This window comes from Bos javanicus, chromosome 25, assembly GCF_032452875.1.
Source record: "Bos javanicus breed banteng chromosome 25, ARS-OSU_banteng_1.0, whole genome shotgun sequence".
NCBI lineage: Eukaryota > Metazoa > Chordata > Mammalia > Artiodactyla > Bovidae > Bos > Bos javanicus.
Genome location: NC_083892.1, coordinates 26,238,325 through 26,261,818, shown reverse-complemented (window position 1 = coordinate 26,261,818; position 23,494 = coordinate 26,238,325). Strand labels below are relative to the sequence as shown.

General features: G+C 43.0%; 1 protein-coding gene and 1 pseudogene across 5 annotated transcripts; one reads left to right on the top strand and one right to left on the bottom strand.

Annotated features, from left to right (window-relative positions):
• Positions 1-6,395: 6,395 nt before the first annotated feature.
• TMEM219 (transmembrane protein 219) lies at positions 6,396-23,391 on the top strand. 5 transcript variants are annotated; one of them, XM_061401626.1, is made up of 6 exons: positions 6,402-6,513; positions 7,547-7,745; positions 7,839-8,028; positions 19,798-20,027; positions 22,041-22,207; positions 23,224-23,325. In XM_061401626.1, the coding sequence occupies exons 2-5, from the start codon at positions 7,581-7,583 to the stop codon at positions 22,173-22,175; spliced, it is 720 nt and encodes a 239-aa protein (XP_061257610.1). In that variant the 5' UTR covers positions 6,402-6,513; positions 7,547-7,580; the 3' UTR covers positions 22,176-22,207; positions 23,224-23,325. The 5 variants fall into 5 exon arrangements, with proteins under 5 accessions (XP_061257606.1, XP_061257608.1, XP_061257607.1 ...); XM_061401624.1 differs by lacking the exon at positions 22,041-22,207 and having other exon boundaries at positions 6,397-6,513; positions 23,224-23,391; XM_061401623.1 differs by having other exon boundaries at positions 6,401-7,745.
• Positions 13,536-14,349, bottom strand: LOC133238468 (glutaredoxin-related protein 5, mitochondrial-like; annotated as a pseudogene).
• Positions 23,392-23,494: the final 103 nt, after the last annotated feature.

Genomic DNA, 23,494 nt, shown 5'->3' with positions numbered 1-23,494 from the left:
CACAGACTGGCTGAATGGATACAAAACAAGATGCATATACATGCTGTCTACAAGAAACCCACTTCAGATCTAAAGACACATATAGACTGAAAGTGAGAGGATGGAAAAATACATTCCATGCAAATGGAAAGCAAAAGAAAGCTGGAGTAGCAATCCTCATATCAAAGTAGACCTTAAAATAAAGACTATTATGAGAGAGAAGGAAAGACACTACATAATGATCAAGGGATCAATCCAAGGACATAACAATTGTAAATATCTATGCACCCAACATAGGAGCACCTCAATACATAAGACAAACACTAACAGACATAAAAGGAGAAACTGACAATCTCTTGACTATTAATATATATTGCAGTTATTTTCTCCTACTTCTCACTTGTATGTTTTTTTTAATCATTTAGAAACTTTTAAAAGGCATATCAATTTTTTCATTTAGGGTTTCTATACATACATGTGTCTTTCTTTAGAAAGTATGTCTTATCCCAGGCAGGCTTATAAACATATTTTCCTTTTTTCCCCAATATTTTTATCACATGTGTATGTATTACATGTAGCTACCGATATCTGGAGACCATTGGCAAGTTTCCTAACATTGCTAACCTTTTGTTTTCTCATTTGTAAAGTAGGGATAATACCAATTTTATTTTGATATTGACATGGTTGAACAAGGGAACATTTAAAGGCCATCAAATGCTTGACCCATTTAGAAGTTATTCAGTAGTGGGTAGTTATTGTTATTATGTTATGTGATTATCTCGGTATTTAACATCTTATAATTTTTTTGTGTATCTGCCTCTTTCACTAAGGCTTTTCATTGATAGGAAATATGGTTTCCCTCATTGTAGCTTCCCAAGGAACCCAGCGAGTTCCTTGGTGGCCTAGTGGTTAGGATTTGGCATTTTCACTGGGGATGTCCAGGTTGGGGAGACATCCCACATGCCTCAGAGCACAGCCAAAAGTATTGCTTCTACCCAAGTGCCTGGCAGTTAGCAATATTCAGATGTTTGTTGAATGAATGATTTAGTTGATGGAATAGATGAAACCACATCATAAAGTGGGAAAGCAATAATCTCATCAAGCAGTTCTGATAGAAAACTAAACACAAAAGTGAGGTTTAACTAGGTATAGAAGGAACATTAGTAAGTGCTAATGTCCAGGGGTTCTTTCTCAGGATGAGCTCCAAGAGGACTGAGGTTCCACTGATTTAAACTGCATGTGGATGTTTAGATGAACGTGCATTTTTCCAAGGAGAGTGTCTAGAAGCAGGTTGTAGTTCCAGGAGGCTAGGGATCTTGAATCTTTGTTCACCACTGTATTCTTAGCTCACAGAATAGAGCCTTCTGCTCATATTTATTGAATGAATATCTGGTTGACCGAGTGAAAAGCTCATCAAATTTTCAAAAGGGTCTTTAGTCTCCCCAAGTTTTAAGACTCAATAATTTGGAAGGGAAAAAATAAAACAGCTCTCTGAGAGAGGCTTTATCTGAGTCAGAGGTCTGAGAGGAACTTATCACTGTGGAGTGATTGAAGAATCTCTCTTTAAATTCCTTTCAAGGGACTGGTTGATTCCCTTCTCCATCAGCTTTCTGATCCTCATATGATAGGCTGTAAACAAGCCTGAATCATAAGCCAGCTTCCGTCACCTACTGCCTGGTGGTCCAGGGGTTAAGATTTTGCACTTCCAGTGCAAGGGGCAGGGTTTGATCCCTGGTCAGGGAACTAAGATTCCACTTGCCATATGATATGGCCAAAAATAAATAAATAAACTAATTAATGAATTAATTAAACATGTCTAGGGCCAGGTTTCCACAGTAACATCCTTTGAGGGCCTGATGAGTAGATTAAGTCAGAATATTGGTGTAATGCTAGAGCATTACAGTTCACAACCAATTTTGTGTCTTCATTGGCTCCCCTCCACCTTTTAAGACATTTGTTCACATCCGTTTACTCTCATTCGCAGACCTCAAGGAATTTTCTTGCTCTAACCAGTTTGCCTCTGTTGGTCCATAGGATTTGCTTGGTTTGGCAAGTAAATATCAATTATGGTCATTGACAGAAACTTCTGTCCAAATATGCCTAATTATTCTGAGGCACAAGAATAATGGGGGAAAATTGTTGACTTTCTACTGTACACCAGCACTACTGGGTGCTTCCATGTCATCTTACCCTACAAATTAGACTTGTCATTAAGTCAAAGCATTAACAAAATTTTTGCTATGTGGATATTAATTTTGGACCTGAACCATAGCAGGCGTTTAAAAAAAATGATTGTTGACAGAATAAACTTTCTGTTACATTTTAACCTAAATTTCACAAACATTCAAACCTGGGTAGACATGCTCCCAACCATAAAATGAGACTGAAAATCAGTGAGTTCTTGGGGAAACTGGGCTGTATGGAGATGTTTTTAGTAAATTCATCAATAAATATTTACTGAGCAAATAATATGTGCTCAAACTATGAAAAGACCTGGGGCTTGTGAGAACATGGTACTCTAAGAGCTGAGGTGCAGGTAGGGAGACTAGGTCAAAACTAGAGAAAGTTTACCTAGTTGGCCCACACTGGGCTGGACGTGACTACCAGTGAACGCACAGAGACTTTTGTAGGTTTTCAGGAGAGAGCTTTTGGCAGAACTGAGAAAGGATTTAGTGGGAAAGGGCTGGATTCAGTGTTGGGACATGTGGGCTCTAGTTCTGGCTGAGGCTCAACTGGCTGGAAGACTTGGGGCAAGAAAGTCCCTTAATTTCTCCAGACATCAATTTTAGCCCCTTTAGAAAATAAAGGAGGGTGGTGGTATTGTTGAACTGTTCAGTTATTAAAGTGTTAGTCGTTCATGTCCAACTCTTTTGTGACCCCATGGATGTAGCCTGCCACGCTTCTCTGTCAATGGAATTTTCCAGGCAATACTGGAGTAGGTAGCCATTCCTTTCTGCAAATGATCTTCCTGACCCAGGGATTGAACCCGGGTCTCCCTTATTACATGAAGATTCTTTACCATCTGAGCCACCAGGGAAGCCCGTTGTTCAGTTATTAAGTGCCTTCCAATTCCTAGAATCTAAAATTCTGACAGCCACACTTATTTTTTCCTTTGAGAAGAAAATACTTCTTATACTTGGAATTGCAACAACCAACGGCATTTAAAAAACACCCACTAATACCCTAGGAGACTGGGCCATAAATCCTCCCCAGGTTTCTTAATCATTATTTTTAATCATGGCAAAATGCACATCATTTACTATCTTGATCATTTTTAATTATATAGTTCAGTAGTGTTAAGTACATTTACCCTGTTGTGTAACCATTACCACCATCTGTCTCCAGAACACTTTTTATCTTGGAAAACTCAAACTCTGAACCCACTAAACAGTAACTCCCCATTCTCCTCTCTCCTGCCTCTTTATTTTCTGTCTCTATGAATTTGACTACTTATTGTATTGAATATCTTATGTAAGACAAATAATACAATATTTGTCTTTTTGCGACTCACTTATTTCACTTAGCATAATGTCCTCAAAGTTCATCCATGTTGTAGCATGTGTCAGAATGCCCTTTTTAAAGGCTGAATAATATTCTATTGTATGGCATACCATTTGTTTTTTATCCACTCATCTGTCGATGGACACACTGAGTTGCTTCCACCTCTTATCTCTTTTGAGTAATGCTGCTATGAACATGGTACTTATATATCTTTTTGAGACCTTACTTTCAGTTTTGGGGACTATATGCCCAAAAGTGAAATTGCTTGATAATATGGTAGTTCTATTTAAAAATTTTGAAAGATACACTGGTCTGTTTTCCATAGTAGCTGTACCAATTTACATCCTCACCCACAATGCATACTGCTACTGCTGCTAAGTCGCTTCAGTCGTGTCCGACCCTGTGCGACCCCATAGACGGCAGCCCACCAGGCTTCTCCGTCCCTGGGATTCTCCTGGCAAGAACACTGGAGTGGGTTGCCATTTCCTTCTCTGATGCATGAAAGTGAAAAGTGAAAGTGAAGTCGCTCAGTCGTGTCCGACTCCTAGGGAGCCCATGGACTGCAGCCTACCAGGCTCCTCTGTACATGGGATTTTCCAGGCAAGAGTACTGGAGTGGGGTGCCATTGCCTTCTCTGCACAATGCATAAGGGTTCCACTTTCTTCAGCCTTGTCAACCTTTGTTATTTTTTTTTTTTTTGAGTGGACATCGTGATAGCTATGAAGTGGTATCTAACTGTGATTTTGATTTGCATTTCCCTAGTGCTTAGTGATATTAAGCATCTTCTCATGTGTTGTCATTTTACATATCTTCTTTGGAGAAATATCTATTTAAGTCACTTTTTAAATCAAGTTGGTTTTGCTATTGTTGAGTTGTAGGAGTTCTTTATATACTTTAGATATTAACTCCTTGGCAGAGTCATGATTTGCAAATATTTCCTCCCATTCCATGGACTGCCTTTTCACTCTGTTGATTGTGCCTTTTGATGCACAGAAGTTTTAAACTTTGATATAGTCTAATTTTCCTGTTCTTTTCTCTTGCTGTCTGTGCTTTTAGTGTCATATTGAAGAAATCATTGCCAAATCTAGTATCATGAAGTTTTCCTCTTATGTTTTCTTCAACATCTGTATAGTTTCATCTTTTACATTTAGTTCTTTCATGCATTTTGAATTAACTTTTGCATAGGGTGTGAAGTATGAGTTTAATTTCCTTCTCTTCCATGTGGATATCCAGTTTTCCTAAAACCATTTGTTGGAAAGACAGGCTTTTCTCCACTGATTGGTCTTGGCACCTTGTTGAACATTACTTGACTATATATATGTGGGGCTTCCCTAGTGGCTCAGTGTAAAGAATCCACCTGCCAATACAGGAGATGAGGGTTGGATCCGTGTGGGGGGAAGGAGATCCCGTGAAGAAGGAAATGGCAACCCACTCCAGTACTGGTTGCCTGGGAAATCCCATGGACAAAAAGAACCTGGCAGGCTACAGTCCATCGGGTTGCAAAAGAGTTGGACATGGCTTAAGGACTAAACAACATATACGAGAGGATTTTGAGCTATAAACTTTTGGGGGTGGTGGTACAGAAAGGACATGGTTTCTGCTTTAAGGAAGCCTCAGCAGAGTTGAATACTCGGTTTCTGTTTCATACAGCATTTGTCCAGTGCTGGTTGTGTGCTCAGTGGGTGCACGTTTTCCCACACTTTATCTCTTAATTTTCCCATTCAAACAGTGAGACAGATAAGATGATCCCCTTTAACAGAGAAGTAAACTCAGTCCCCAGAAGAGCACGGTTATGTTTTACGTAGAGGCAGGAACAGAGTCAAGATTTGAACCCAAAGTTATTGGTTCCATGTGTCCTGTTGGGTTAAGACGGACCTCCTGTTCTCATCTCTAAAATGCGAGCAGAAGTGAAAGCAGATGGTCTCTATTGAGCAGCCTTGCAGCTGTAGGATCCGATGCATCAAGGGGTCAGTAAAAGCCATGGACCAAGCCTGAGATGTAGACATTGCTGCTGCTGCTGCTGCTGAGTCGCTTCAGTCGTGTCCGACTCTGTGCGACCCCAGAGACGGCAGCCCACCAGGCTCCCCCGTCCCTGGGATTCTCCAGGCAAGAACACTGGAGTGGTTTGCCATTTCCTGCTCCAATGCATGAAAATGAAAAGTGAAAGTGAAGTCGCTCAGTTGTGTCCGACTTTTCCCGACCCCATGGACTGCAGCCCACCAGGCTCCTCCGTCCATGGGATTTTCCAGGCAAGAGTACTGGAGTGGCGTTCCATTAGACACTACTGCTGCTGCTGCTGCTAAGTCGCTTCAGTCGTGTCCGACTCTGTGCGACCCCAGAGAAGGCAGCCCACCAGGCTCCCCGTCCCTGGGATTCTCCAGGCAAGAACACTGGAGTGGGTTGCCATTTCCTTCACCAGTGCATGAAAGTGAAAAGTGAAAGTGAAATCGCTCAGTCGTGTCCGACTCCATGGACTACAGCGTACCAGGCTCCTCCGCCCATGGGATTTTCCAGGCAAGAGTACTGGAGTGGGGTGCCATTGCCTTCAAATTGCAGAAAAAAAGCCTATGCTCCAATGCCGGCCGGAAGACCAGAGTCCCGGGACCAGAGCCCCGCCCCCGGGCGGACCCCAAGTTTTACCCGGAACTAGGGCGCGGCTGGGCTGTGCTATTGGCACGGGTGGGAGACGAGCAGAAGAAAATTGCCTGCGACGAGATTCTCGTTGAAATGCCTCCATGATCCCCCCGGATGGACAGATTCCTATTTCTGGATGCCTCTAGGATTACCTCCGATGCCTCTCTCCCTTTTACTCACCTCCCGTGGCGTTATTTCTTTCCCTTTGCCCCTGCATTGGATGTTCTTTTGGTACGCCCCAACCCGGACCGGGAGGGGCGAGGCGCCCTCGCAGAAGCACTGCGCATGCGAATCCCGCCGAGGCCGGGTGGGGCGGCTGGGTGGGAGCACGGACCCCGCCCCTTCGCGACTCCACGCGTGACGTCGCGGGGGGCGCCGGCCTCCGCCCGGCTGCGAGCGGTGAGAGCGAGCGGCGGGCAGATCTGACGCTGCTAGAGCGGGAAGGGATGCGGGTGTTGAGTTTCTGCAGGAGGGGCTTGGCGGGGGAGGGGAGGCTTAGGGGCACCACCAGCCGCCGACCTCTGGCTCTGCCCTCCCCCTTCCTGCCTTTTCCGTCCTTCCAGATGTGCCAGGACGGGAAACAGGGCCGGGGCTGAGCCTTGGTGACACCTGCATTTCCCTGGAGCCCTCCTTCTCCCCCAGCCCATCTGTTTATCTCACCTTCCAGATGTTCCTTTTCATCAGGCTGTCACTTCTCGCCAGGGAAAGAGCACTCACTTGGAAGAGGAGCCGGGTTTCAGACTTTGGCCCTTCCACTCCTTTGTTAAAGTGCCCGAACCTCAATTTTCCCCGTAGTTATTTTTGCCTTGTCCCACCTGGTTTTGAAGATCCATGTGACCCAGAGAAATAGAAAGGAAATGAACATTTGTTCAGTTCTTGCAAGGCCAGGTACTAGGGCAACTTTTATCTGCCTCATTTAGTCCTCCCTATTTGATGTTCCTAGAACTCCCATTTCACAGATTTCTTAAACTCACACAGGTTCGCTGATTTGTCTCCTTGAGCCAGTGACCGGCAGAGGAGGATTTCAGTTGAGTTTAGCTCCAAAGTGGAGTTTTTTTGGTCCGACGCTTACTTGTCTGGACTCTGAGCTGGAACCCTGGCCAGACCATAGCCCCGGAACAGCTGCTTCCTGAATTTCTCCCCTGGAGAATTCTCCTTTTTGAGTTCCTTTTTCCAGCACAGCGTACTCTGCTCTGCTTCCGCCTTGATTACTTCAGAAATGAAATTCAGCAAACATTTATTGAGTGGTGCATGGAGATGAACACTCGGAGTTAAGAGCCTCGGATTCCTGTCCTGGCTCTGCCACACTGGTTGTGTGGCCTTGGACAAGTCCCTTCTCTTCCCGATGCTTTAACTTCCCTTTGAATGAAATGGGTAAGTGCCTTCTTACTGGCAGGCTCTTGTCCAGTTCTCCCTTCCTGTCCTCCCGCAGGCTGTTTCCGGAGGCTCAGACCCCTCTGCTCCCCATGGGCAGCTGCCAGGCAGGGCACTACCTGCATTTCTGCCTGGCCCACCACCCGCCTCTGGTCTGTGCCACTTTGATCCTGCTGCTTCTTGGCCTTTCTGGCTTGGGTCTTGGTGGTTTCCTCCTCACCCACAGGACTGACCTGCGCAGCCCTGACATCCCCCAGGTGAGTACTCACCCTCCTGCTCATCCATCCCCTGCAGGCCACTTCTTGCTGCTGACCTCCTCTCACCTCTCCTAACCTTCTTTTTGCACACAGGACTGGGTCTCCTTCTTGAGATCTTTTGGCCAGCTGACCCTGTGCCCCGTGAACGGGACAGTCACAGGGAAGGGGCGTGGGTCTCATATCGTGGGCTTACTGACCACCTTGAACTTCGGAGATGGTCCAGACAGGAACAAGACCCAGACATTCCAAGCCCAGGTCCAGGGTAGTCAGATGGGATTGAAAGGTGAGACCAAGGAGGAATTGTGGGGTTGGATATCAGAACACTCAGGGGTGGGGCCCTGCCTCTGACCTCACCATCCTGGTGACCTTGGCCACATCTCTGGGCCTTAATCACTTCTGCTATAATAGGACTAGATATTTTCAGTGAACACAATGCCCACTGTGTATATTCTCGATAAATGTTTTCTCTGTCCCCTTCCAGCTTTGAGGGTCCTTTGATTCTATCCTTGGAGGTGTGGTGAGATTGGCAAGATTTGACCTAAAGTTCTTTCTCAGTCCTCTTCACCCCTTGAGGCTTCTGTTAAAGGCACCTTCTTTATTCCTCAGGGATATCAGAAAAGCATGTTCTATTTATTTAACCTAGTGTCTTTAGTCCCTGATACATGCTTGATACAGTGCCTGATAGCTCTGTGAGCTCTGTGTGCTATGAAGTACACAGAAAAATTAGGCATCTTCCATTCCCAAATTGCCAAGTTTTCTGGGAAAATGACGAGTGAGAGTGAGTTGGGGGTGCCATTCATTCCTGGGTGAGATTTGGCCTCAAGTTCCTTATCTAAAGACTGTGGAAATGAAGGAGGAGGAGAGAAAAGTGGAATTCTTAGACTTCTGTGGTCCTTTCCAACACTATCGTTCTAAGATTCTCCATGGAATCAATATGTGTATTTGTAGGGAGGCACACATATACATATGTTGCCAGGTGAGAGTAGGTCTTTTTATTGTCAGGTGTACATGTGTGTGATCAGAGAGCAAGAGTAAAGGAATGTATATGATATATACAGACTTGGAACATTTTTTCCTGTTCTTTTTATGTAAAATATATATATAAATATAAAAGATTCACATAACCATAAAACACACCTATTTAAAATGTACAAGTAAATGGCTTTTTTATATTAAAAAAAATGTTGCAACTGTCACCACTGTCCATTCTAGAACGTTTTCATTACCTGATGAAGAAATCCTGTTCCCATTAGCATGTACTTCCCTTTTTCTCCTAACCTTCCAGCCCTAGGCAACCAGTAATACTTTCTATCTCTGAAGATATACCTTTTCTGGACATTTCATATAATATGTTGTCTTTTGTGATTGGCTTCTTTTACTTAGCATAATGTTTTCAAGGTTCATCCATATTGTATGATATGTTAGTACTTCATTTCTTTTTATTGCTGAAAGGCATTCAGTATATGCATATTCCACATTTTATTTATCCATTCATCAGTTGATTGGCATTTGAATTGTTTCCATTTCTTATGTGTTATGAATGATGCTGCTGTAAACACTAATGTACAAGTTATTGCATTATTCTGTGTTTTCATTTCTTTTGAGTATATACCTAGAAGTGGAGTTTCTGGGTCATATAGTAACTCTGTGTTTAAGGAACTGCTAGACTGTTTTCCAAAATGACTGTACCATTTTATATTCCTTCCAGCAGTGTATAAGAGTTCTAATTTCTTCACATTCTCACCAACACTGGTTATTGCCTGTTTTTTGACTATAGCCATCCTAGTCAGTGTGAAGTGATATCTAATTACGTTTCTGATTTGCGTTTTCTTTTTTTATTGAAGTACAGTTGATTTACAGTGTTGTGTTAATTTATGCTGTACATCAAAGTGATTCAGTTATACATATATATATTCTTCTTCATATTCTTTTCCATTATGGTTTATTACAGAATATTGAATGTCCTGTGCTATACAGTAGGACCTTGTTGTTTATACAGTCTATATATAATAGTTGGCTAATCCCAGACTCTCAACCCGCCCCCGCCCCCACTTTCCCTCGGCAAACACAAGTCTGTTCTCTCTGTTTGTGAGTCTGTTTCTGTTTCATAGATACGTTCATTTGTGTTGTATTTTAGATTCTGCATATAAATAATATCGTATGGCATTTGTCTTTCTCTTTCTGACTTCACTTGGTGTGATCATCTCTAGGTCCATCCATGCTGCTGCAAATGGCATTATTTCACTCTTTTTATGGCTGAGTAGTAAGTATCTAGGTTGTTGCCAGGTCTTGGCTGTTGTGGGGTGCATGTGTCTTCTTGAATTATAGTTTTGTCTGGATATATGCCCAGGAGTGGGATTGCTGGATCCTATGGCAACTCTATTTTTAATTTTTTAGGGACCTTTCATACTGTTTTCTGTAGAGACTGCACTAGTTTACATTCCTACCAACAGCGTAAGAGGGTTCCCTTTTCTCTACACCTCTGTTAGGATTTGTTATTTTTAGACTTTTTGATGATGGTCATTCTGACCAGTGTGAAGTGGTACCTCATAGTTTGATTTGCATTTTTCTAGTAATTAGCGATGATGAGCATCTTTTCGTGTGCCTATTGGCCGTATCTATGTCTTCATTGGAGAAATGGCTGTTTAGTTCTTCTCCCCATTTTTTGATTTTGTTGGGTTTTTTTGTTTGTTTGAGTTGTATGAGTTGTTTGTATGTTTTGGAAATTCAGCCCTTATCAGTTGCATCATTTGATTTCCATTTTCTTGATGACTGATGATATTGAATATTTTTTTCATATGCTTATTTGGCCATTTGCGTATCTTCTTCAGAGAAATGTATATTCAGAGTCTTTGTTCATTTTAAAAATTGGATAACTTTTCTTTAAATTATTGAGTTGTAAGAGTCTCTTTTGTTTTCTAAATACAGGATTCTTATCTGATGTATGATTTGCAAATTTTCTCTCCCATCTCTGGGTTGTCTTTTCACCTTGTTAATGGTATGCTTGGAAGCACGAAAGTTTTCATTTAGATGAGGTCCAGTTTCTATTTTTGTTGTTGTTACTGCTTGTGATTTTAGCATTATATCCAACAAGACTTTGCCTAACCCATGGTCACTAAATATAGGTTACTACTGTTGTTTTCTTGTAAGAATTTTGTATTTTTAGCTCTTACATTTAGATCTGTGATCAATTTTTAGTTAATTTTTTTGTGTATGGTGTGAGGATAGAGTCCAACTTTATTCATTTGCAGCTACTATTCAGTTGACCTGGCACATTTTGTTGAGAAGACTATTCTTTCCTCATTGAATAACCTTGGCACTCTTACTGAAAGCAATTGACCACAGACATATGGGTTTATTTCTGGATTCTCAGTTCTATTCCATTGATCTATGTCTCTACTTATGCTAGTACCACACTGTTTTGATCACTGTAGCTTTGTAGTAAGTTTTGAAATCAGAAAATGTGAATTCTCATCTACAGCTGTACCACCCTGACTCAGAAGCTAAGCAGGGTGGAGCCTGGTTAATACTTGGATGGAAAAAAATGCGAACTCTCCAGCTTTGTTCTTTTTTTTAAAAAAAGATTGTTTTGGCTATTGCAGATCCCTTGAATTTTCATGTTATTTTTAGGATCAGCTTGTCAGTTTCTGCTTCTGCATGGTTAGAAACAAAGTTGTAACATTCAAGATTGTTTTGGACCAAGTAAAAAGTAATCACATATGATTGCATCATCTAAGCAGTAATTATTGAACACCTACTATGTACCAAGCACGGGGAATCGAGCAGTCTGTAAGATACGGATCCTCACCTCAAATCACTCACAATCTAGCAAGGATACAGATGTGAACAGAAGTAAATACCTTTCAGCATGTGCAGCAGAACACAGGGTACAGCGAGAGAACTCCTAAGTCTATCAAGCAGGGATGGTGAAGACAGGCCTTTCCAAGGATATAGTAGGGCTTGAACTGAAGCTTGAGGGAGGCCTAAGAATGTGCCCTTTCGGCCAGTGCGTGCACGTGGGCACGGTTGCTGTTGTGTCCAGTTCTTTGTGACACTGTAGACTGTAGTCCACCAGGCTCCTCTGTCCATGGGATTCTCCAGGCAAGAATATTGAAGTGGCTTGCCATTTCCTCCTCCAGGGGATCTTCCCGACTTAGGGATCGAACCCGTGTCTCTTGCATCTCCTGCATTGGCAGGCAGATTCTTTACTGCTGAGCCACCCGGGAAGCCCAGAGGGAAGAACATATGCAAAAGCAGGCAGACGGGGATTACAATGGCACATTTAGGAACTTCCAGGGGTTCAGTTTGTTGCAGGGAAAGGAGTATTGATGAGTGGCAGGAGATGGATCTGAAGCAGCAGGCAGAATTCCATGAAGAGTCCCTTGTCCAAGCCAAGGTAGTTGGACTTTTAACTATTATATTTGGCTTACTCAATGAGTTTAATCAGAAAGATAGTAGAATTTTGTTCTTTTGTTCTTTTTAAAAGATCATACTCTGTTGGCTGACTGCCTGGAAGGAATGGGTCAAGGTGCATGAAGACCAGTTAGGAGGTGATTGTGATAAAAAGATGATAAGGACTTCCTGCTGACCCAGTGGTTAAGACTGTGCACTTCTAATGCAGGGGCATGGGTTCATTCCCTGGTTAGGGAACTAAGATCCACTTGCAGTGTAACACAGCTCCCCCAAAAAAAGATGATAAGAAAAACTGAGCTAAGACGGTGGTGTGAAAGAGGGGGACTGATTTGAGAGAGTTGATAGAAGTGTAAGATGGATAGGATTTGGTGAGAGATTTGATTTGAGGAACGTAGAAGAAAGGGGAATTCTCTTATAAATTTCACAAATGTGTTTCTCAGTTGCAATTATGATGTATATACTGGTTTGTATTTTTTTTTTTCACTTTATGACATCATGTTTTCTATATTACTGAATGGCCAGAACACTATTATTTTAATGGATATAAATTGATCTGTTAATTGGTTAGACCAATCTTTGTTAATGCTTTCTCTATTGATAAACATTTTTGTTTTCTATTTTTTGATATTTTTCATGAAATTACAATAAACACTTGGTATACTTTGCATTTTTCTTTTGAATCCTTTTCTTAGGATTTCTTAGTTTCTACAAGTGGTATTACTGAGTCAAAGTATGGACATTTTTTTAAATACCCAAATTCATTTTGTTGTGGAATCAGATTACATAGAAATGTACAGAGCAAATGTAAAACTCTTCCTTACCTCCCCTGAAGAGTCCACAGTTTGCTGGGCATCCTCTCGGTCCTTCTCTGTCTCCATTTAACATTGCAACAGAAACAACCAAATTGTCCTGTAAAAGTGTCACCAGTGAAGAGTGCCCCTTTCTCCACATTTCAACAGCTCTTGTTATTATCACTCCTTTTAATTTTTACCAATTTAATGGTCCAAGGAACTACCTGATTTTTATTTTATTTTTTTAGTGAAACAAGTAAAGTGTTTATTAGGAAAAAAGAGTACAGTACGTGTGGATAGACACATAGGCAAACTCAGAGAGAGTCATACCCTTCTGGTAGTTTAAATCACTTGTGACGCATAGGCAAACTCAGAGAGAGAGTCATACCCTTGTGGTAGTTTAAATCACTTGTGTGGGGCATTTCTTTTGGGTTTCCTCTTTCCTGGGTTGGCAGTTTATTTTTTAAAAAACTAAAAACCTGGTTGTCTTATTTTCTTCCTTGTCCATCATTTTTCTTAACAGAACAAGTTGCAAAAAACTGGGGAGGGGGTTATATTATCTTTGCAGACTGACATATTTGCGGAGGACCCGTAAATAACAATGATTCAAAAGCTCCTAGGTTTACTCGTGGATCAGGCAAAGAGCAAAGGACAACACAAGAAGGAATTTTGTTTACAACATCATAATATGACATCGATTATGACAGTGCAGTGGTTACGATTATGTTCACAATGGGATATTCCTTGCCCAAACACCAGACAGGCTAAAATCACCCAGCTGCTTACAAATTGGAGAAAGCAGTGCAAGCAGTCATCTGAAGAGTGGGAACCCGAATGGGTAAGGCTTCTCTGGTGGTGAGACTCTTGACACCAACGGCTCCTCGCCCAGGCCCCCCTCCCTCACTTGAGTCTTGGTCTTTTGTTTCATCTAAGAGGGCGGAGCGGATCTCCAGCTTTTTCAGTTCTTCTACCAGGTCCTTGTGGTGCATTGTCACAGCCCTCCATGGACTCGCCGTTGAGGTGCACTTGCGGGACAGTGGAATAGTCTTTAATACCTTGCTGGAGCTGGCGATGGTCCAGCATGTTGTAGGCCAGGTAGTCACGGACGCCGTGGAGCTGCAGGATCTGCACCACGGTGTTGCTGAAGCCACATTGGGCTGCTCCGGCGTCCCCCCGAGGAAGAGCACCACCTTGTCCTTCTTCACCAATGCGTCCAGGTGTTCCCAAGAGCCGCTGCCACCCAAGCGTTCTGCCCCTCACGCCCAGGATCCGCAGGCCGCTACCTGCACCGCGCCCACAGTGGAGCAGAGCTGCTGCCACCTGGCCCAGGGACCTGCTCATCCCCGCGTGCTGGCCAGAGCCCTCGGCCCCTGGCGACCTGCGCTGGCCCCTGGCGACCTGGGCTAGCCACTGGCCAGTCATTTTGATTTGCCTAAGTCCGTATTTGGTATATCACAGGATCCTCCCATGTATGCTCACGCATCTCTAAGCCAAGGGGGATTCCAGCAAAAAGGCCTGTGGGTAGTTTAGCATCACTCCCTTTTTGACCTCCAAGGAGTTTTCTAGACAGGAAGGTCTCCGTGACCTAACGAGTGAGGAATATGTGGTCTCTTATCTGGGTAGGGCCTAGCCTCTCTTGATTGTCCTGTTATGAATATTTTGGAGTTGCTGACCACAGGGAATGAACTCCCAATTGTTCACCCGGTGAAGTTGGGCACATCTACCGCCTGCCTCAATCTGACATTGAAAACAGAGCCCCAGGTTGAAATTTTTTTACGCTGAACCCCAACGGTCCCATTGCCTGCTAAAACAAAAAGACCAACATTCTTCATAGAATTTAAACAAGACTATGTTCAGAATCTTGTAAATAATCCTTAAAATGTCATGATACAACCAAAATTATTCACCATATAAGGACCACAAAAATTTTAACTTGCACAGGAAAGAATGATCAATAGATGTCAAAATAGAATACACATGACAGAATTATTCGACAAAGATTTTAAGTCAGCCATTATAAAAACGCTCAATCAAGAACAGTCTTAAATGCTAACAATAGTCTGTAAAGAAATAGAGAACATAAAGATGTAAGTGCAAATTTTAGAATTGAAAATCACCACAACCAAAATTAGAAACTCACTGGCTGGACTCAGTAGCAGACAGGAAAGAGTGTGAACTTTGACTTTTGTTGTTGTTTAGTCACTAAGTTGTGTACAGCTCTTTTGTTTTTGTGACCCACCAGACTCCTCTGTCCATGGAATTTTCCAGGCAAGAGTACTGAAGTGGGTTGCCCTTTCCTTCTACATGATTTTTTAAATTAATTAATTAATTTTTTATTGAAGGATAATTGCTTACACTGATAGGATACTGAAAGAGAAACTCCCCAGGTCAGTAGGTGCCCAATATGCTACTAGAGATCAGTGGAGAAATAACTCCAGAAAGAATGAAGAGATGGAGCCAAAGCAAAAACAATACCCAGTTGTGGATGTGACTGGTAATAGAAGCAAGGTCTGATGCTGTAAAGAGCAATATTGCATAGGAACCTGGAATGTCAGGTCCATGAATCAAGGCAAATTGGAAGTGGTGAAACAGGAGATGGCAAGAGTGAATGTCGACATTCTAGGAATCAGTAAACTAAAATGGACTGGAATGGGTAAATTTAACTCAGATGACCGTTATATCTACTACTGTGGGCAGGAATCCCTCAGAAGAAATGGAGTAGCCATCATGGTCAACAAAAGAATCCGAAATGCAGTACTTGGATGCAGTCTCAAAAACGACAGAATGATCTCTGTTCGTTTCCAAGGCAAACAATTAAATGTCACGGTAATCCAAGCCTGTGCCCCAACCAGTAACACTGAACAAGCTGAACGGTTCTATGAAGAGCTACAAGACCTTTTAGAACTAAACACCCCCAAAAGATGTCCTTTTCATTATAGGGGACTGGAATGCAAAAGTAGGAAGTCAAGAAGCACCTGGAGTAATAGGCAAATTTGGCCTTGGAGTACGGAATGAAGCAGGGCAAAGGCTAATAGAGTTTTGCCAAGAGAATGCACCAGTCATAGTAAACACCCTCTTCCAACAACACAAGAGAAGACTCTACACACGGATATCACCAGATGGTCAACACTGAAATCAGATTGATTATATTCTTTGCAGCCAAAGATGGAGAAGCGCTATACAGTCAGCAAAAACAAGACCGGGAGCTGACTGTGGCTCAGATCATGAACTGCTTATTGCCAAATTCAGGCTTAAATCGGAGAAGGCAATGGCACCCCACTCCAGTACTCTTGCCTGGAAAATCCCATGGATGGAGGAGCCTGGTGGGCTGCAGTCCATGGGGTCGCGAAGAGTCAGACACGACTGAGCGACTTCACTTTCACTTTTCACTTTCCTGCATTGGAGAAGGAAATGGCAACCCACTCCAGTGTTCTTGCCTGGAGAATCCCAGGGATGGGGGAGCCTGGTGGCTGCCATCTATGGGGTCACACAGAGTTGGACATGACTGAAGTGGCTTAACGTAGCAGCAGCAGCAGCAGCAGCAGAAGGCTTAAATTGAAGAAAGTAGGGAAAACCACTAGACCATTCAGGTATGACCTAAATCAAATTCCTTTTGATTATACAGTGGAAGTGAGAAATAGATGTAAGGGACTAGGTCTGATAGAGACAGTGCCTGATGAACTATGGATGGAGGTTCGTGACATTGTACAGGAGACAGGGATCAAGACCATCCCATGGAAAAGAAATGCAAAAAAGCAAAATGGCTGTCTGAGGAGGACTTACAAATAGCCGTGAAAAGAAGAGAAGCGAAAAGCAAAGGAGAAAAGAAAAGATATAAGCATCTGAATGCAGAGTTCCAAAGAATAGCAAGGAGAGATAAGAAAGCCTTCCTCAGCGATCAATGCAAAGAAATAGAGGAAAACAACAGAATTGGAAAGACTAGAGATCTCTTCAAGAAAACTAGAGATACCAAGGGAACATTACATGCAAAGATGGGCTCGATAAAGGACAGAAATGGTATGGACCTAACAGAAGCAGAAGATATTAAGAAAAGGTGGCAAGATTACACAGAAGAACTGTACAAAAAAGATCTTTACGACCAAGATAATCATGATGGTGTGATCACTCACCTAGAGCCAGACATCCTGAAATGTGAAGTCAAGTGGGCCTTAGAAAGCATCACTATGAACAAAGCTAGTGGAGGTGATGGAATTCCAGTTGAACTATTTCAAATCCTGAAAGATGATGCTGTGAAAGTGCTGCACTCAATATGCCAGCAAATTTGGAAAACTCAGCAGTGGCCACAGGACTGGAAAAGGTCAGTTTTCATTCCACTCCCAAAGAAAGGCAATGCCAAAGAATGTTCAAACTACCGCACAATTGCACTCATCTCACACGCTAGTAAAGTAATGTTCAAAAATTCTCCAAGCCAGGCTTCAGCAATACGTGAACTGTGAACTTCCAGATGTTCAAGCTGGTTTTAGAAAAGGCAGAGGAATCAGAGATCAAATTGCCAACATCCGCTGGATCATGGAAAAAGCAAGAGAGTTCCAGAAAAGCATCTATTTCTGCTTTATTGACTATGCCAAAGCCTTTGACTTTGTGGATCACAATAAACTGGAAAATTCTGAAAGAGATGGGAATACCAGACCACCTGATCTGCCTCTTGAGAAACCTGTATGCAGGTCAGGAAGCAACAGTTAGAACTGGACATGGAACAACAGACTGGTTCCAAATAGGAAAAGGAGTACATCAAGGCTGTATATTGCCACCCTGCTTATTTAACTTATATGCAGAGTACATCATGAGAAACACTGGCCTGGAAGAAGCACAAGCTGGAATCAAGATTGCTGGGAGAAATATCAATAACCTCAGATATGCAGATGACATCACCCTTATGGCAGAAAGTGAAGAGGAACTAAAGAGCCTCTTGATGAAAGTGAAAGTGGAGAGTGAAAAAGTTGGCTTAAAGCTCAACATTCAGAAAACTAAGATCATGGCATCTGATTCCATCACTTCATAGGAAATAGATGGGGAAACAGTGGAAACAGTGTCAGACTTTATTTTGGGGGGCTCCAAAATCACTGCAGATGGTGACTGCAGCCGTGACATTAAAAGACGCTTACTCCTTGGAAGGAAAGTTATGACCAACCTAGATAGCATATTAAAAAGCAGAGATATTACTTTGCCAACAAAGGTCCGTCTAGTCAAGGCTATGGTTTTTCCATTGGTCATGTATGGATGTGAGAGTTGGACTGTGAAGAAAGCTAAGCACCAAAGAATTGAGGCTTTGGAACTGTGGTGTTGGAGAAGACTCTTGAGAGTCCCTTGGACTGCAAGGAGATCCAACCAGTCCATCCTAAAGGAGATCAGTCCTGGGTGTTCATTGGAAGGACTGATGCTAAAGCTGAAACTCCAATACTTTGGCCACCTGATGTGAAGAGCTGACTCATTGGAAAAGACCCTGATGCTGGGAGGGACTGGGGGCAGGAGGAGAAGGGGACGACAGAGGATGAGATGGCTAGATGGCATCACCAACTCGATGGACATGAGTCTGGGTGAACTCTGGGAGTTGGTGATGCACAGGGAGGCCTAGCGTGCTGCAATTCATGGGGTCGCAAAGGGTGGGACACGACTGAGCGACTGAACTGAACTGAAATTGCTTATAGAATTTTGCTGTTTTCTGTCAAACCTCAACATGAATCAGCCATAGGTATACATATATCCCCTCCCTTTTGAAGCTCCTTCCCACTCCTACCTGATTTTTAAAAATTAATTTCTTTGGCCACCTCCAGTCTTAGTTTCAGCATGAGGACTCTAACAGTGGTGTGAGGGCTTAGTTGCTCTGCAGCATGTGGGCTCTTAATTCCCTGACTGGGGATTGAACCTGCATCCCTTGCATTAGAAAGGTAGATTCTGAACCACTGAACCACCAGGGAAGTTCCTGGAATTACCTGATTGTTTTAATTTGCTTTCTCCTGATTGCTAGTGAAGCTGAGCAATTTTCGTACAGGTTTATTGGCCATTTTCATGTATTCTCTGAATTTCCTGTTCATATCCTTTAGTTATTTTTCTTTCAAGATATTTATCTTATGATTTTTTTAAGATCTTTATACATTCTGGATAGTAAACACTTTTGCCAATTAAATATGCCATAGGTATTTTCAGTCATTCTGTTACTTCTTTTTTTAAAACTTACCTTTCATTGTGTGGAAGCCTTTAATTCTTACGAAATTTATTGCTCTTGTCCTCAGGCTTTTAAGTTTTGTGTCTTTTTTTGGAAGGCCTTTGTTTCCCACTTTAAAATGAGAAAATATTCTTCTCTGTTTTCTTTTAATACCTACTTAGGTTTTTTTTTTGTTTTAGTTTATTTACAAAAGCTCTTTAATACATCTGGACTTTATAGTGTCAGGTAACAGTCTAACTTTTTTTCCAAATGGAAATTGTCCCAGGGCCATTGACTGAGTAGGCCATTCTTTTTCTACTAATTTGAAATGAGATGTGAACTTTTTAATGGATTTGGGTACCTAGTAGAAAACTTTCTTCAGAAGAACAAACTAGTTTATAGAAATTGATAGCAGCAGTGTGTATCTATCTCAGTTTTACTGCAGCCTTCTGAGAACTGGTATGACCGTTTATTGATTGTGAGCTAACTTAAATTTTGTTTATATTGGTACGCAGTTGTTTTCATTTCTCAGTGACATAAATGATGGTATTAAAGGACTTTCTTGAATACAATCAATACCAAAATACCTGGTACTGTAGGAAGCCTACAGAAATGAATAGATGTCTAAAGATGGATACCTCCCAGAATTTTCTTAACATCTCCTCCCCTGTGCCTCTCATAGGATCTTTTGCAAGAGAGCTGGTCCTCGTTACGGCCAGGGTGACCACAGAAAGGACCCCAGGAACCTGCCTGTATTTTAGTGCTATTCCAGAAATCCTGCCCTCCAGCCAGCCACCGATACCCTGCTCAGAGGAGGGAGCAGGAAATGCCACCCTGAGCCCTAGAATGTCTGAGGAGTGTGTCGGTGTCTGGAGCCACGAAGGTCTTGTGCTCACCAAGTTGCTCACCTCGGTAAGAGCCTCAGTAAACTTTGTCGGGCTTTCATAAACTGCCGTGCTGACTGCTGTGTTGTGAAGGCCCCTGGAGGTAGCTTTACCAAGGGGGAAAAGCACAGGCTTTATAATCTTGCCGCAGAGGCTGTGTGACCTTGAGCAAGCATGTGGACCTTTCAGAACCTCAGCTTCCTCATCTGTAAAATAGCAAACATGATACTATCTCCTACTACTACTACTACTACTAAGTCGCTTCAGTCGTGTCCAACTCTGTGCGACCCCATAGATGGCAGCCCATCAGGCTCCACCGACCGTGGGATTCTCCAGGCAAGAACACTGGAGTGGGTTGTCATTTCCTTCTCCAATGCATGAAAGTGAAAAGTGAAAGTGAAGTCACTCAGTCGTGTCTGACTCTTAGCGACCCCATGAACTGCAGCCTACCAGGCTCCTCCGTCCATGGGATTTTCCAGGCAAGAGTACTGGAGTGGGGTGCCATTGCCTTCTCCGGATACTATCTCCTAGTACTAACAAATAAGGATAAATGAGAATGAATGTAAAGTGCCTAGTACAATGCCTGGTACATAATAGATTGGATAAATGTTAGCTATTACTATTAACAGTTGTCTTTAGATACAATAAAACATGATTTTAACCTCAAAGGAGTTCAGAAGCAGTAATAAAAGGCAGAATGGGCTAATTGCTATCGGAGAGATGTGAGCAAAGTGTTATTCAAACAGAGTGAGGACCAATTAACTCTTAACTTGCACGTTTATGGGGAGTGCTTCACCAAGAAGGTGGCACTTAAGAAAGGGAATTGTTTACAGTAGTTTATAATGTACAAAGTGTTTTCAGGTTCATTATCTTATTTGATCTTAAAATAGCCTTTTGAGGTAGCTGTTATTATCCCATTTTACAGATGAGGAAACAGAGGGAGTGAATTGCCCCAGGCCATACAACTGGTTAAGTTGGCAGAGCCAGGATTGAAACCTGCAGTGTCTGACTTCCAAGTCTGAGGCTCATTCTGCCCTGTCAGGGTGATCCTTGCAGAATGAGGAAGACTTGGGCCAGGAATGCCATAGAGAGGTTTCGGGAGAGGGGAGGGAGACACGTTCCAGGCAAAGGGATTAGGATGAGCACAGGCCTGGGGATTGAAAAGTGTTCAGTGTTCGGGGGCACTCCACGATGAGGGCTTAGAAATGACTTAGGGGAAGAGGCAAAGAGATGCAGGGGCCAGGTCATGATGCACCGTGATGCCTGGCTAAGATGCTATGATTTGATAACTGCAGGTCACAGGATTCCCTGGTGCTGGGTGGACAAGACTGGCTAAGTGGAGGAGAGAGACAGTTAGGAGGCTGCTGCATACACTTCCCTCAGATTTGTAAAGACCCTGGTGAGGAACATGACCTGGGAGCTTGGAATCCAGAGGTCTTGGTTTCCAGACCTGGCCCTGCTTACACATTTCAAAACATAGACAGTAGTGAATTCCCTGTCTCTTGGCATCATTACAGTATTCAACTTAATGTTTGAGAAAGAAAGTAGACAAGTGTTAAATTCTATAAAAATAGAGGGCTTTCCTGGTGGCTCAGTGGTAAAGAATCCACCTGCCAATGCAGGAGACACGGGTTCGATCCCTGGACCGGGAGGATCGCACATGCCATGGAGCAGCTCAGCCCCTGTGCCACAACTACTGAGCCCACGTGCTGCAACTGTTGAAGCCCTCATGCCTAAGAGCCTGTGCTCTACAGCAGGAGAAGCTACCTCAATGAAAAGCCCTCACGCCACAACTAGAGTAGCCCCCACTCTCTGCAACTAGAGAAAAGCCCACGCAGTCACAAAGACCTAGCACAGCCAAAAATAAATAAAAATAACGTTTTCCCTTTAGTTGTTCCCTGGATATGGAGATCCTTTTCCCCCATGAAGGCTCTCTCTATAGCCCTTGGGCTGGGGGCGTCTAAGATGTCTTCTTCCCCAGGGAAGATCCTCCACAGACCCTCTCCATCATTCCTCCTCCCCTCCCCATCCCCACTCCTAGGAGGAGCTGACTCTGTGTGGCTCTCGGCTGCTGGTTTTGGGCTTCTTCCTGATTCTGTTCTGTGGCCTCTGCTGTCTCACTGCTGCATGCTTCCATCCGCGCCGGGAGTCCCACTGGTCTAGAACCCGGCTCTGAGGGCTCTGGCCTAGTTCCTGTCTTGTTCTCAGGTAAGGTTCTTTGACTCAGTCCTATAGGAATAGGGGATGAGGTGGGGGTGCCAGTTCTGAGACAGAGCCATTCCTAAACAATACGGTTTGGTTTTACTTATTTCTGTACTCTATACAGATGGAATCATACACATTCTTCTGTGACTGACTTCTTTCAGTTAATACTCTGACTTTAAGATTCATAGCTGTAGTTCATGTCCAAGCTTTTTGGCAACAGTGGTGAATTAAGAAGGTTGAAATTTGATGATGTGCCCTGGATATAAATCCTATTTGTCTTGCTTTTTTCATGAAATTCTGATGCCAGTTTTATGATGTAAATTTTGTGAAATTCATCTTGAGCTCCTCAAAAGGATTGATGATGCCCATTTACTAGACACATGCTATGTGCCCAAGTACTTCACATGCACCTTCTCTTTTACATTAGCCATCATTGCATTTAGAAAAAGTTCTGCCAACAGGATCTTTGGAGGGACACAGCCCCCAAAGTGAGGGTGGGACATATTGGCTGGCTAGTTAGTATGCTCGCTCATTAAAGTAAAAAAATTCTGTAAAAAAAATCTTATCTTTTCAGGTGAGTCTCGTATATAATTTGAGAGTCATTTTATTGTGTACCTAGCTCTTAAACTATTTTCAGCTTCTGCTGGCTGCTGTGCCCTAGGAAGTCCCTGTGGGAGAACAGGAAACAGCCCAGGCCCAAGGAAGAGCGCTAACCAGAGGATCGACCTTTACGATCAACTTTGCTTATCTTGCTTAGGGCTGGGCCTGACTACTGCAGCCACCTACTTGGGTTGGGAAAAGGTGAAACCCTCTCAGCCTTTCTTAGATCTGAGCAGATTGGAAAAGGAAGGCTTTCTGGCTCCTGGCAGGTCCTGGGGTCCAGAGGCCATCTCACTTGGAATAAATGCCTGTGCTTATCTCTAGTTGTCACTTCCTCTGCTCCTTCCTCAATTTCTGCAACCATCCCAGAGCTTCCTCCAAGGGCCCTCTGACCTGCCGTCTTTTTTCTTTCTTTCCAGGTGTGGATCAACTTCTTGGGACTTGATTCTGAGTTGGAAGAGATGTTACAAAAAGTGGAGAGCTGGAATGTGGGAGGAAATAAAAGGCTTTTTTGCTCAGTGTTTTCCGGGGTGTTGATTGGGGGTTGGATTGAGGTGGGAATTTTAGGGTAGGAAGGCTAGGGAGGTTTGGGGTATTTTTCCTTGTTGACTCTTTAGGTTAGGGAACGGGTTTAAGGCATAGATGACTGCAGTTTTTGAGTGTGGTCGTGGAAATGGATTGACATAAATG